At 44.1% G+C, this 14553-nt stretch overlaps 1 protein-coding gene and 1 pseudogene across 1 annotated transcript in view; both read left to right on the top strand.

Annotated features, from left to right (window-relative positions):
• Positions 1-3594, top strand: part of TECRL (trans-2,3-enoyl-CoA reductase like) — a 34797-nt gene extending 31203 nt beyond the window's left edge. Inside the window, exons 11-12 of the mRNA XM_077917591.1 lie at positions 717-762; positions 2177-3594. Coding sequence (XP_077773717.1) covers positions 717-762; positions 2177-2304 — 174 coding nt within the window. The 3' untranslated portion in view covers positions 2305-3594. The remainder of the gene's footprint in view (positions 1-716; positions 763-2176) is intronic.
• Positions 3595-9974: 6380 nt separating this feature from the next.
• LOC144324886 (proteasome maturation protein pseudogene) lies at positions 9975-10760 on the top strand (annotated as a pseudogene).
• Positions 10761-14553: the final 3793 nt, after the last annotated feature.

The following is a 14553-nucleotide window of genomic DNA, read 5'->3' as shown; positions in this document are numbered from 1 at the left end:
GGATGCTAAGGAGAAGCGCAACATGGTTTCTTGAGTAAAGCTTTGAACTCCATTTTCACTCCTTCACCTTCCTGGGTCTGCCTTTGTAACACTAGTTCTTGTAGAATCCACTTCAGCTCCTCTCCAAGTCTCCTCCCATCTGTGGTGCGTATTTTGTTGCTCTTTGTACCAGTGCTTTGCTACTTGGGACGCGGGTGGCACAGTGGTCTAAACCACTGAGCCTCTTGGGCTTGCCGATCAGAAGGTTGGCAATTCAAATCCCCATGACAAGGTGAGCCCCCGTTGCTCTGGCCCAGCTCCTGCCAACCTAGCAATTCGAAAGCACACCAGTGCAAGTAGATAAATAGGTACCGCTGCGGCGGGAAGGCAAACGGCATTTCCGTGTGCCTTGGTTTCCATCACGGTGTTCCATTGTGCCAGAAGTGGTTTAGTCATGCTGGCCACATGACCTGGAAAGCTGTCTGTGGACAAACGCTGGCTCCCTCGGCCTGAAAGCGAGATGAACACCGCAACCTCATAGTTGCCTTTGACTGGACTTAACCATCCAGGGGTCATTTACCTTTTTACCTTTTTATTTTTTTTACTTGTGGAAATTAACGAAGTATTCAAAATGGAAGGACTGGCACTGCTGGAATCAAGGGTTGACAAGACCTTGTATAAGACAGACAGCTGTTTATCTTTAAGTGAACTGTGATTTTTTTCCCCATTTGCAACAGATTGGCTCTTGGATAAGCTTTACGGTGATGACACAAACACTTCCAGGTAAGAGCAGAAATAGTCTCCAGCTGGGATCTTTGAATAAACTTGTTCACCATCACCCAGAAAACATTCTAGATGAGAAAAACGATCAGCATGGCTTAGAATTAACTTCTGCAATTGAAGTAGAAATTATAAGTATTACACATCCTAACTGAGTCAACTATTTGTGGTTGATCATCTTTTCAATAATGAATTTAAATATACCTGTATATTATCAATATACATTTAAGTGTGATGGAAGTGCACTGCATTTAAGGACATTTGCTAACAGGCTTGGTGTGCGTCCACCTCACTTCCACCATGCTATAAAAAGCATGTCTCTGTTTAACCTTTGAGACATTGGAAGGAAGATCAGGCAGCATAATTTGAACTGTAATGGACAGATGTTTTCAAATGTTGTATGAAGGAATGGAAATGTGTAATATATATTTTTTTATTCCCTACCATGATTGTGAACCAGAAAGCAAAAGAAACAAACTTTCAGCCCTGCTGATTAAAATTGACACTACTAACCAATCAGCTAAACCATGGGTAGGCAAACTAAGGCCTGGGGGACGGATCTGGCCCAATCGCCTTCTAAATCCAGCCCACGGATGGTCCAGGAATCATTGTGTTTTTACATAAGTAGAATGTGTTCTTTTATTTAAAATGTATCTCTGGGTTATTTGTGGTCTGAGGGAGAGTGGACTGGCCTCCTGCTGAAAAAAATTGCTGACCCCTGAGCTAAATCTTTGTTGATTAACCTATCAAATTCATTAAAAAAGCCCACGCCCCTTTTATGAAATACATTTTTTCGCTGTGTATTTCTACTTTCCCCTGCTAACACTGGAATTCAGCTTCAGGATCTGTCCTTCCAGTGAGCACTCAGGGCTGATTTCCTTCAGAATGGATAGGTTGGATCTTCTTGCAGTCCATGGGACTCTCAAGAGTCTCCTCCAGCACCACAATTCAAAAGCATAATAAAACATTAAACATTTTTAAAAATCCCTATGCCTTCAGATGTCTTCTTCACCCAAGCTGTTCCTTCACATGCCCAGGTTCAGCATTTCCCATAATGTCTCAACCAGGAAGTTGTGGTTAAGGACTCCCCTCAAACTAGTATATGACCTTAATTGAATCCCAAACAGAACAAGGGAGATCATGTCTGGCAGCAGGAGTCTTCCTCCCATCTCTAAGCCTCACTTATGAGGAAGAAAAGCTGCAGCTGCTGGACTCAATTTTAAAAAAAGAAGTTTTACACCCCCTCCAGAAGCTATTCCTGCACAGATAGAGAAGGGCAAGACTTGGTCATATGCTTAAAACAAGTATGTTATGTTTTGTGTCTTCTTCATTATGTGGTTAGGTAGGAAATGATTCTTCTGACACGCCACTGTCAATACCTGGAGATCAGTAGTCTTTTTCTTCCCTCTCTCTTCAGTTGGAGTTTTTGCGTTACTAATGGCTATCCAGATGGCTCAATGGGCCCGAAAGAAGCACCAACTTTACCTGAAGAAGTGCGCTACGTACAGGTGGAGAAAAAGAGCCATGATTCCATTTATACTGTAAATGCAAGCAGAAACGGCCTGTGAGGATCCAGCATGAAAAGTAAAACAACAACAACAGAAATTTGATTTGTTTAGTTATGGAATAGGATGCTTTCAGACACACCTACATCTAAGTTTTTTGTTTAAGTGAAATCCAAATATCGGGCCCAGGATCCAAAGCACTATTTTAAGTTAACAGAGAGCATGTGCTAGACATACAAAATGTCACGTGTCAAAACAAAACAAAATTCTTTCCAGTAGCACCTTAAAGACCAACTAAGTTAGTTCTTGGTATGAGCTTTCGTGTGCATGCACACTTCTTCAGGTATCTGAAGAAGTGTGCATGCACACGAAAGCTCATACCAAGAACTAACTTAGTTGGTCTTTAAGGTGCTACTGGAAGGAATTTTTTTTTGTTTTGACTATGGCAGACCAACACAGCTACCTATCTGAAAATGTCACGTGGTTCGACTTGGCCATCTTCAGCTCCAAAGCGTTGTCGGGAGCAGGTTAGACGGTTTCTGCCCCTGGAGCCACTGCTGGTAGGAATTTATAACACTGGACAAAATGTACCAATGGGCTGGCACTGTGGGCTTCTTTGTGTGTCACATTAATTGTAAAAAAAGGACCCTGGTCCCCCGGTGGATCCCTCCCCCATCTGCAGGTGCCACGTTGGACTAATAATAATAATAATAATAATAATAATAATAATAATATACCTTCCCATCTGGCTGGGTTTCTCCAGCCACTCTGGGTGGCTCCCAACAGATTAAAACAGAATAAAACACCAAACATTAAAAACTTCCTTAAACAGGGCTGCCTTCAGATGTCTTCTAAAAGTCAGATAGTTGTTTATTTCCTTGACATCTGATGGGAGGGCATTCCACAGAGTGGGCACCACTACCAAGAAGGCCCTCTCCCTGGTTCCCTCTAGCTTCACTTCTCGCAGGGAGGGAACCGCCAGAAGGCCCTCAGAGCTGGACCTCAGTGACCTCAGGTTGAACGATGGGGGTGGAGATGCTCCTTCAGGTATACTGGGCCGAGGCCGTTTAGGGCTTTAAAGGTCAGCACCAACACTTTGAATTGTTCTTGGAAACGCACTGGAAGCCAATGTAGGTCTTTCAAGTCTGGTGTTAATGTGGTTAGAATTTCACATGCAGACCAGGTTCTAGTTTTCTGTTTCAAATAAACCATAGGCACGGATCTAGAAATAAACCAAGAACACAGGCAGATTTGTATGACACACACAAAATCAGGTTTTAGTTCGCTTGTGTAGTGCATGGCACTAGGCCTGCACAGGGCTTTTTGATACCCAGTGTAATAACTCTTCAGCTTAAATCAACAAAGCTAAGGCTAGAATTTGATATCGTCCTGCTTAGGAGATAAATCCCATTGCACTCTCTTGAACTTACTTGTAACATGCTTTAGGTCAGGATACATGTTGCTCAAGGGGACGCGGGTGGCGCTGTGGGTAAAAGCCTCAGTGCCTAGGGCTTGCTGATCGAAAGGTCAGCGGTTCGAATCCCCGTGGCGGGGTGCGCTCCCGTTGCTCGGTCCCAGCGCCTGCCAACCTAGCAGTTCGAAAGCACCCCCGGGTGCAAGTAGATAAATAGGGACCGCTTACTGGCGGGAAGGTAAACGGCGTTTCCGTGTGCTGCGCTGGCTCGCCAGATGCAGCTTGTCACGCTGGCCACGTGACCCGGAAGTGTCTGCGGACAGCGCTGGCCCCCGGCCTCTTAAGTGAGATGGGCGCACAACCCTAGAGTCTGTCAAGACTGGCCCGTACGGGCAGGGGTACCTTTACCTTTACCTTTTACATGTTGCTTTAAAACATAGTCACTGAGTTTAACAGCTGCAAATACATATTTTTTCCATGTTCTAATCACGGCAATGCGTCCATGCAATTATTTTGTTTACTGTCCACCAGAAACAAGCTAAGGTTCATATAAGAATCTTGCTTGAATGGATTACAGACTTCTTATTCTTTCGGGGTTTGGAATTAATTTGCCTCTTCTGATTAGGTAACTCTTGAATGAATGAGCAGATACAAAAGCCATTGTCTGAATTAGTAATTAAATGGTAATTGTGATTAAATATGCTTCTGTTCCTAGCTTATTACGGAATTAGATGACAGGAAATGGATGGATTAAATTAGTTTAAACTTAGCAGACTAAGTAAAACTTTTTATTTTCAAATGTATCGAGACTCGATCTAATATAGTTCAATTGTATCAATAACATATTCATTATTTTCTTTATTACAGTACTTATTCTTTAAATTGTATGGGAGTTTTAAATAAAAAATGCTATTTTTTGAGAGCTGTGTGCAGCATCATATTTTGACATGCATGGAAGACATCCATCAGTATCTGCGTTCCTCTCCCAAAACTGTTACGCATGACCAGTTGTCAAAATGACTTCAACTGGATACAAGTCAATGTGCTTGCTTATGGAAAATGTTATTTCTAGAGTAATAATAATAATAATAATAATAATAATAATAATAATAATTTATTTATACCCTGCCCATCTGGCTGAGTTTCCCCAGCCACTCTGGGCGGCTCCCAATCAAGTGTTAAAAACAATACAGCATTAAATATTAAAAACTTCCCTAAACAGTGACCTCCTAGACTGAATAGCTGAGAAAACAATTGTAGTTATGGAGAGATGTCATACGAGTCAAGAGGTTTGGCTTTCAGCACCCGAAAGCAGCGGCAAACGGTTCTCTATGAAGAGAACAACAGACTGCAAGCCTCTTATATCATCCTGTTGGAGGGCAGGAGAGATCATGCAGTTCCCAGACGAAAGAAAGAAAGAAAGAAAGAAAGAAAGAAAGAAAGAAAGAAAGAAAGAAAAGCAAGGTAACAACAGTTTAAAAACACAAATAACTAACTGCCATTTCAACTGAAAGACAAGTAAGTTAACAGCACCCTCTAGTGGCTAAAATTTATACACTACACACACAGAAAGAGAGAGAGAGAGAGACAAACACATTTATTACAATAGATAGGATGAACAAAATCTGTTTACAAAAACTAATTCCTTCCCAACCTTGTGCACAATGTGATTCCACACAGATCTGTATTACATTGCACACCGCCCTAATACAGTAGTACTGATATGCTTTTATAAATAATAAACGAACAGATAACACTGCAACTGATCCACCTGCCTGTCTGTCCACCTGCCTCACACCTGACACTACATTGTGACACCAGGTGTGTGTGGGTGTGGGGGCAGCTAAGCATGGTTTGTGGAAAATGGCCTTGTGGGCCCAGTTGAAACCAGTGCCAAAGGCCCTGTATATTTCCAGTATAAAATGGCATACAATCTGACATAACATAAGTCTGTTAGTGGTGGATTTGTACTGGATCAGCAGCACACACTTTATTAATTAATTAAATCCATCTATTTCATAAAATAAACACACTGCTCGAATGTAAAACAACACCACCACAAAGCAGTTTACATAAGATGCACCTGACTTTCCCCTGCCTACCTTTGTGATAAACCATGTTTACTGAAATATTACAGACATTGGCCTGTTGTCCCCATATTCCTTTCCCTCTTCTGTTATCATCCATACTGTCAGTGACTCTAAGGGAGTCATCCAGACTTGCCAGTGCCCCCGAGGAAACCCGATCTTTACCGTTGAATCGGAGCAAACGTCAGACAGTTTTTCTCTGGATTGACATTTGCTCTGATTTATCACCGAAGAGCGGATTTTCCCAGGGAAAGCAGAGGGGCAAGGACCAGACTGCTTGGACCCATGCCTAGAAATTGAGAGACAACCAGGAAACCACTCACACCTGTGAAGCGCAAGTCTGGGTGAGCTCTTAGTTTAAAGATCCCAACCCAACTCCCTCCTTCTAGTGATATGCACATATAGACCAGGGGCAGAGGAAGGTGGGTGTGGTGGGGGCGGGCTGCCCCAGGTGTCACCACTGAGGGGAGAGTGGTGTAGTGGTTCAGAGCGGTGGACTCGTAATCTGGTGAACTGGGTTTGCTTCCCCATTCCTCCACATGCAGCTGCTGGGTGACCTTGGGCTAGTCACACTTCTCTGAAGTCTCTCAGCCTCACTCATCTCACAGAGTGTTTGTTGGGGGGGGAGGAGGGGAAAGGAGAATGTTAGGTGCTTTGAGACTACTTAAAGGTAAAGGGACCCCTGACCATTAGGTCCAGTCATGGCCGACTCTGGGGTTGCGGCGCTCATCTCGCTTTATTGGCCGAGGGAGCCGACGTACAGCTTCCGGGTCATGTGGCCATCATGACTAATCCGCTTCTGGGGAACCAGAGCAGCGTACGGAAATGCCGTTTACCTTCCTGCCGGAGTGGTACCTCTTTATCTACTTGCGCTTTGACGTGCTTTTGTACTGCTAGGTTGGCAGGAGCAGGGACCAAGCAACGGGAGCTCACCCTGTGGCGGGGATTCGAACCGCCAACCTTCTGATCGGCAAGTCCTAGGCTCTGTGGTTTAACCCACAGCGCCGCCCATGTCCCTTTTTGAGACTCCTTAGGGTAGTGATAAAGTGGCGTATCAAATCCAAACTCTTCTTCTTCTTCTGAGCCACACGTCTCTCCTGGGATTGACACGGTGGCTTGGGAACCCACAGGCTCCACGCAGCCCCAAACGATCTGCCTGCTGCCTCCTCCTCCCCCCCCCCCCAGCTGTAGAGCGGCTGAGTGGGAGGAGGCAGGCAGACTCCTCGGAAGCCCTGTGGAGCATCCTGCTCTGGCTTGCCCCACCCCACCAGCGACTGCCCCTGCCCCTGTGGGCAGCTGGCCCTGCCCCTGGGCACAGATGCTGCCCCAGGCGCCCAATCAGCTTGCTCCACTGCTGATATAGCTTTTTGCATATAGCAGGAGTGATTATAGACTCAAGATGTTCCTATTTTTGCTTTGGTAACATTTACTTGGGCTATGTTGCATATTGGGTAACCTTTGGACACTGTTCGAAAACTATATTAACAATTTTGTTTTAAAAAAACAGAAGACTTTCTATTAGGAATTACAGGTACTGAGATACCAAAGGACCAGAAAAGATTGTTTATGTATGTGACAACAGCCGCACGGATGCTATTAGCCCAGAGACAGAAGGAAGAAATAACCCCAGCCAAAGAAGAATGGCAAATCAGGTTGATGGACTGTGCTGAAATGGCAAAATTAACATGGAAGCTCAGAAATCAAGAAGACAAGAACTTTAAAAAAAGAATGGGCAAAGTTTGTAATTTATTTATGAGACCATTGTAAACATTGAGACCATTATGAGACCATTGTAAGATTAAAACAACAGCAGGATTTTAATCACGCTTGTAAAGTAATGGAAAGTGTGGATAATTTGGAAGGATAAAATTTTGATAAACATTGATACAGTGATACCTTGGGTTAAGAACTTAATTCATTCTGGAGGTCTGTTCTTAAACTGAAACCGTTTTTAACCTAAGGTACCACTTTAGCTAATGGGGCCTTCCGCTGCTGCCGCTCCACAATTGCTGTTCTCATCCTGAAGCAAAGTTCTTAACCCAAGGTACTATTTCTGGGTTAGTGGAGGCTGTAACATGAAGCACCTGTAACCTGAAGCGTCTGTAACCCGAGGTACCACTGTATGCAGTTGTAAATATTATCAGTAGGACCCATGGAAGGGATGGGGGAAAGTCAGGAGATTCAGAGTAATCTTGCTATTTGAATCTTTAATTGTTTTTTGTTGTATGTTTATATATATATATATATTAAAAAAACAAATAAAAAAGGACAAAAACTACATTTAGCTCAAACTACAGCTAGCAGGCTGTTAACTGGGACCAGTCACCAGGAACATCTGCTACCTGTATGGCTGGGCACCTGGGCACCTGAAGGAATGCCTCATTCCATTCCAATGTCAGTTCAGGTGAGTTTTGGCATGCCTTCTCCAGGTGCCCTCATCATCTGTGGTGAAGCAGGTAACAACTGCAGGGTGTAGTTTCTTGCCTGTCATGCTGGTTTATGAATGCCCTGCTCAGGGAAACTTACCTGGTGCAGCAGTAAAAATGGCTAACACATTTGCAAAGCTAAGCAGGGTCCAGTATGGTTTCAAACTGGAGGGGGACCCATTTATTGAGATTCCTGCATTGCAGGGGGTTGGACTAGATGACACTCAGAGTCCCTTCTACAATTCTATGATTCTATGAGGTCGTGCTTGCTCAAGCACCAGATGAAGAACTTTCTTCCTCCTATTTTTAAAACAATTTTAACTCCTATTGTGTTTTTATGCTGCTATCTGCTGTTTTATTCTCTGTTTAGTCTAGTTATTATTTTGCTGTTTGGTTTTATTGCTTTATTCCAACGATCTGGGATATAGATGGCTTGACAGGTAAGATATAAAAGTGTAAAACACTAAATAATAGCTAAATGACAGAATGGAGGTACTATTCCCCCTGGCAAGTCCTATATGTTGCAATTACATGCGATATTAATGATGACAAACATTTAGCTAGGTTGCCTTGAGAGGAAAATGGATGCATTAAGATGGAACTCAATAAATTAGATCTATGTTTAAGTGTCATAGAAGCTGGCAGCCACTGGATGTCACTCTCTGAACATAGTTGTGGTAGAGGAAAACCTTGCAAGATTTTAAAAGGGGAGGGAGTAACTGATGACATTCCTGCATAAGTTCTCTCCTGGAAATACTGATGTACAGATCAATGAAGGTACTTATTTATTATGCTAATGTCAAGTAGGCAAAAAAGAAAAAAGAAAAAAGTTGGGGTCAGGAGGACAAACTGAAAGAATATATTTTATTGCAATCGTATAACATCTTCGGGAGTGCATTTAATTTGCTGGTATGTTTTAAGATGGGACGTGGGTGGCGCTGTGGGTTAAACCACAGAGCCTAGGATTTGCCGATCAGAAGGTCAGCGATTCGAATCCCCGCAATGGGGTGAGCTTCCGTTGCTCTGTCCCAGCTCCTGCCAACCTAGCAGTTCGAAAGCATGTCAAAGTGCAAGTAGATAAACAGGTACCACTCCAGCAGGAAGGTAAATGGCATTTCCGTGCGCTGCTCTGGTTTTGCCAGAAGTGGCTTAGTCATGCTGGCCACATGACCCGGAAAAACGGTCTGCGGACAAACGTCAGCTCCCTTAGCCAGTAAAGCGAGATGAGCACCACAACCCCAGATTCGTTCCGACTGGACTTAACTGTCAGGGGACCCTTTACCTTTACCTATGTTTTAAGATAAACAGTATAAATATTTGGCAGAACCAAGTATCCCCTAAAAGCACTTGTAAGCTTCATGTCATGAAGCCATCAGAGGGTTAAACTTGATCTTGTTCAGAACATCGTGGCTGTTGGCATCTGTCTGTCTCAGGAGACAATAGAGGACAGCACCTTCTGGGGCAAACTGTTAGAAGCTTGCAGTGCTGGCTGTGACTGTAGAGACTGATACAGGTGAGAAGTGTTTGGGGGCAGGTGAAGGTGTCCAGTTGTGCTGCTGCAGATGCACCATGGGATTTCTTCTCTCTGAGTTCCTCCCAGCAGTGATTCCTCCTCTGGTCACGGCTATGGCTGCACGACCTGTCTGTGTCTGTCTCCAGGCATTGCAGTCATCTGCAAGGGATTCCAACACAGCAGGGTTAATGTAATGCAGAGTTGGTCTGCCAAAGGGCCTGGTGCCTGAAGCTAACTTCTTATAGAGCACGTCTGTGAGGATCTTGCCATCTTCCATTCTTTGGACATGACCAAACCAGTGTAGACATTGCATAGAATGTCTTGGCACTGCTCTAGCAAAAGCCCTGTCCACTTCAGAAGACCCTTAGATGAACTTCCAGCTGGGGGGGTTGGGGTCCTTCCTACAGGGGTTGCTTCACTACAGCTCCCATTGTCTTTGACCGCTGTCCTCCCCCCCCCCTTTTTATTAAAAAAAACACAGCTTGAGGACTGTGTCAAGTCCAGAGCGGATGGATCTCAGCTGAAGGACTGTATTCCGGTTTCTGATTTGTCAGCTGCTGAAGCATTTGAAAGCTGTGATGTGATAAATAGAGGCTTTACAAATGTGAAGAGCGAACTTTTCCCTGTTCATCCTTTGGACACACTGGATACTTTTGTTGTTGTTGTTGCTAAATCAAGATAAGAGGAATTTTTCTACTCTGAGAAATATTCCGGGGCTGCATGCACCGCTGAAGCTGCAGAAGGAATTCCAAGCAGTGAAGCTGCTCCAGCGTCTTCCTTTCCCTCCTAGTTCTAACTTGTCCCTGGATATCTGGAAAGGCAAGTGTGACTGCATTGGTTTTGAGGATATTCTGAACGACCCGGCACAGAGGGAAGGAATGGAAGATCCTCACATTTTGGTTGAACACAAACTTGGTTTCTTATCATGCGCACATCCTCCATCCTTCTGTTCATGAAAATGTTTCTTACCTGTGTCCCTGTGGGTTCAAGTAAACCATCTAAACAGTAGTTGTACAGCAGTTGTTTTGATACACACAATCTCTCACCTATTTTGATAAAAACAAGGCACATTAAGTGCTTAAATATATTACTTTTGTTCTGTGTTTACTGTCAGTACAAATGTCTTCTAAGTGGGTATTTTTTAAATTAAATTAACCACAAGGGTTGCTGTTATGGGGGAGCAATGAGCCACATATAGAATGCAACTCCAGACTGGATTATGCAAGGAATCACATACTAAACTGGAGTAATCTAGAACACAATGCCCTGCACAGTAACTGTCCACGGAGATGAGTGTCCTAGTTTTGCCACCTTGTCAATTTTCTCATCATCACCCTACGTGGATTGGAGGATATCTCAGAAGGGAGAGGGCCCCTGGACTCCTGGAAGGGGGGGGGGGGCGTCATTTGTCACAAAGGGCAAATGAAGCCTGTGAAGATCAAGAAAAGGCAACAATATTTGCCCTCCCTTCCCCACAGGTGGGCGGGGTTTGTGGCACTGAGCAGGGCTCACCTGGGCAGGTGCCACCCACCTGCTTGAGCCGGCCTTTGACCCGCCCTTGGCCAGGGAGGACAATGGCCGGCTGGCTGGGGGTGGGCCTAAGGCCAAAAGCAAAAAGGATGACTCCGTTGCTCAAGCCTCTTTTGCTCTTCTTCCTTCCAGGATCACCCACCCACCCTCCCTCAAATTAATAATTTCTTGCCCCCATAATTTCATTCTAGGTCAGCAATCTTCAATTTAATGATTCTTTCCTCACAGGCTAATATTTTGCATTCCAGGTCAGTGGGCGCTGCTGAGATCTTAAGATGGTTGCTGTATTCAGAACTGGGAAGGAATTTTCCCTGCATTGGCAGGTCTCGCCTTCCCCATAGCATTTTGTCACAACTTTGGCAGTTTTTAGGCCCTGACAAGGTATCCTTGGAGCTGAGGCTCCAATACTTTGGCCACCTCATGAGAAGAGAAGACTCCCTGGAAAAGACCCTGATGTTGGGAAAGATGGAGGGCGCAAGGAGAAGGGGACGACAGAAGATGAGATGGTTGGATAGTGTTCTTGAAGCTACCAGCATGAGTTTGACCAAACTGTGGGAGGCAGTGGAGGACAGGAGTGCCTGGCATGCTCTGGTCCATGGGGTCACGAAGAATCGGACACGACTAAATGACTAATCAACAACAAACGTATCCTTTAGTTTAACATCAAGTTGGGGGGGTGCATTCATGTTCCCTCCCCATGCGGCGGCGCTTGCAGGGCCCGTTTAAAGGGCAAAACCGGGAGTCCCTGGCCCTAGAGCAGCGACATGTAGGTCAAACTCCTGGACGAGGTCAGTGGAAGGGCATGCTGTGTAAGTTTGCGCTTTCCAGTCCCCTCTCACTGGGCCTCATCTGCCTGCATATCCTCAGCCAGGTGGGCTGAGAGGGTTACCTGCCAAGGCCTGTGCCAAGTTTCCCACTTCTGAAGTTCAATAAAGTTGTGGCCAATTTGAACCCACACTCTGGTCTCTTGTCTCATCATTTGAGGTAAAGGGGTAGGCACCACAGACAGGGTTTAGCACGTGTGCCCGCGATGAATATTCAGGCATTGCCAAAGAATCACTGAAAGGGAGAGAACTTTCAGCTCATCTTTAGTTCCTTTTCTTTGACTTTATAAGAAGTTTGTTGGCACAGCACTCACCTTCACCCCACAACCCTCCCATGTCTCATCTTCCTTTTAAATCTGCTTGTTGATTGCCAAAGCTGTAACCCCAGACTTTGCTCCTGAAGAGTAGAAGTGTGAATCTGTATCCTTTTTGTTACCTGCTGCGCTTAGCACATCTCCAGACTTAATGATTGCTATTTTTGCTCAATTGCTTTTTGCTTGTGTACTTTGTGGAAATAGTTGCAAAGTGATTTTAAATATTTAAAGAAGCAGAATAGCAGCATGTTGCTCTCAACAAAATTACTATGTCTGCTGGAACAGCTGCAATTTCATTACACCGGAAACTGCAAACACTGGAGAATCCCATGTTCAGGGGTGGTTGTTTTTTTCAAAGCAATTGGAAAGCTTACATTTACATTATAATTAATGATTTTTTTTCTTTTCCTTTTTAAAACCCCCAGAAGATTAAAAGCAGTATATAATTGGAAAGTGCTGTAGGCTCTGGAAAAAAAAACAAAACCCTTTAGGTTAAAGATTAAAAGTCAGTTTACAGAAAAGAAGGTAATGAAAGAGAAATTGAAACAACATTAATAAATCAGGGGAAGGCTTCGTAATGAAACAATGAACTATCCCCAGAGAGAAAGCAGAGATCAGAAAGTAAAAGAAAACCAGTAGGTCGAAGACAGAAGCCACAATTCACTTTAAGAAAACAACAACCCAACACAACAAAATAGCATCTTTGGGAGTGCATTAAAGTAACTTAGAATGGAAGAATCATAGTGTTTTAGAATTAGAATTCCAAAGCCATGTAATGGGGACATCTACACTAGCCAGGAAAGAAAACCAATTGCAAATGGATTGATTTGGAATCCTCAGTTCATGGTCCTCTCTGAACTCTTGGATTTTGATCAAAAGATGAAGAAGAAGACCCAGAGGGTGCTTCTTCTCAACCTGTGGAAGATGAGGAAGGGGTTTGGGTTGCAGCCTGCTGTGACAGAGCAAAGGATTTCTGAGAAGGAGGCAGGCCTTGCAAACTTCTCCAGGGAGTGGCGGTGCTACCAGGGAAGGGAGAAGACTTGTACTCTTTGAAGCAGTGCCAGCCTCTGGGCCACAAATCCTCACGAGAACAGGAAGTTTCATGACTAGTTGAGCCTTGTCTGGACCCAGCCCCAGAACAAACTGAAAATGGGGCAAGACTTGGCTTTTCCTAGAAATGGCCACATTTCAAGATGAAACTGGAGAAAAACATTATTGGCTGCAGCTGCCACATATGTATCCAGGAAGAAACCTGGGTCCAGGTACAATTCCAAATTCTTCAAGGAGAATACAGTGGAACCTTGGTTCTCAAACTTAATCCATTCTGGAAGTCCGTTCGACTCCTGAAACCATTCGAAAACCAAGGTGCAGCTTCCGATTGGCTACAGAAGCTTCCTGCACTCAACCAGAAACCACGTTGGATGTTCGGCTACCAAAAAAAAAACGTTCGAAAACCGGAACAATTACTTCTGGGTTTTTGGCGTTCAGGAGCCAATTTGTTTGTCAACTAAGCCATTTGAGAACCAAGCTTTGACTGTACAATCCACTGAGAACACGTTGAACACCGCTATTCAGATCTGCCTTCTCTCTTTTCCTCACTACTTCTGTCTTGTCGGGATGATTCTTCATTTTGTCTTTGCCAACACATTCATCCTCCCGAGTCACTTGACTATGTAAGTTTACCCACGAAAGCAGTCCTCACAGCAGCTTTTTGTCATTTGAGTTTATAACAAAAAGCACACCCAGGGGGTTAATTCTGTAGTGTTATTGTATCGCAAATTCTCCCAGCAGAATGAACAGATGGTTGCAGAGTTAGGCTTGTCCTTTTATTGTGTCTTTCTAATGTCTCACAATTGATTTGAGTTGGCATTCGATAATGACAACAATGCGTGTGGGAAGGACTTCTTGTGTCTTATCTGTCATGAGACAGAGAAAGCTTGCCAGCCTTTAGTGCCAAAGAAATTTGTGCCAAGATGAATAAGATAAATATGGTGTCCTTCACATCTGTCAGTCTTTACATACATGTAATCATCAAGGGTAGCATTGAATTCCACCCGGCTGAAATCCATACTGCAGTTCTGGTGCTGTTCATGGAGAAGGTGTTTCAAAAAATAACCACCCAGAGTAATGTAAGATGCGTGCTTTCATCTTTGTTGTAGCAAAGGCATTCAAGATGAGGTC

The sequence above is a fragment of the Podarcis muralis genome, chromosome 13, assembly GCF_964188315.1.
Source record: "Podarcis muralis chromosome 13, rPodMur119.hap1.1, whole genome shotgun sequence".
NCBI classification, from domain to species: Eukaryota; Metazoa; Chordata; class Lepidosauria; order Squamata; family Lacertidae; genus Podarcis; species Podarcis muralis.
The sequence above is the reverse complement of the archived record's forward strand: the minus strand, read 5'-3'. Positions and strand labels throughout refer to the sequence as shown.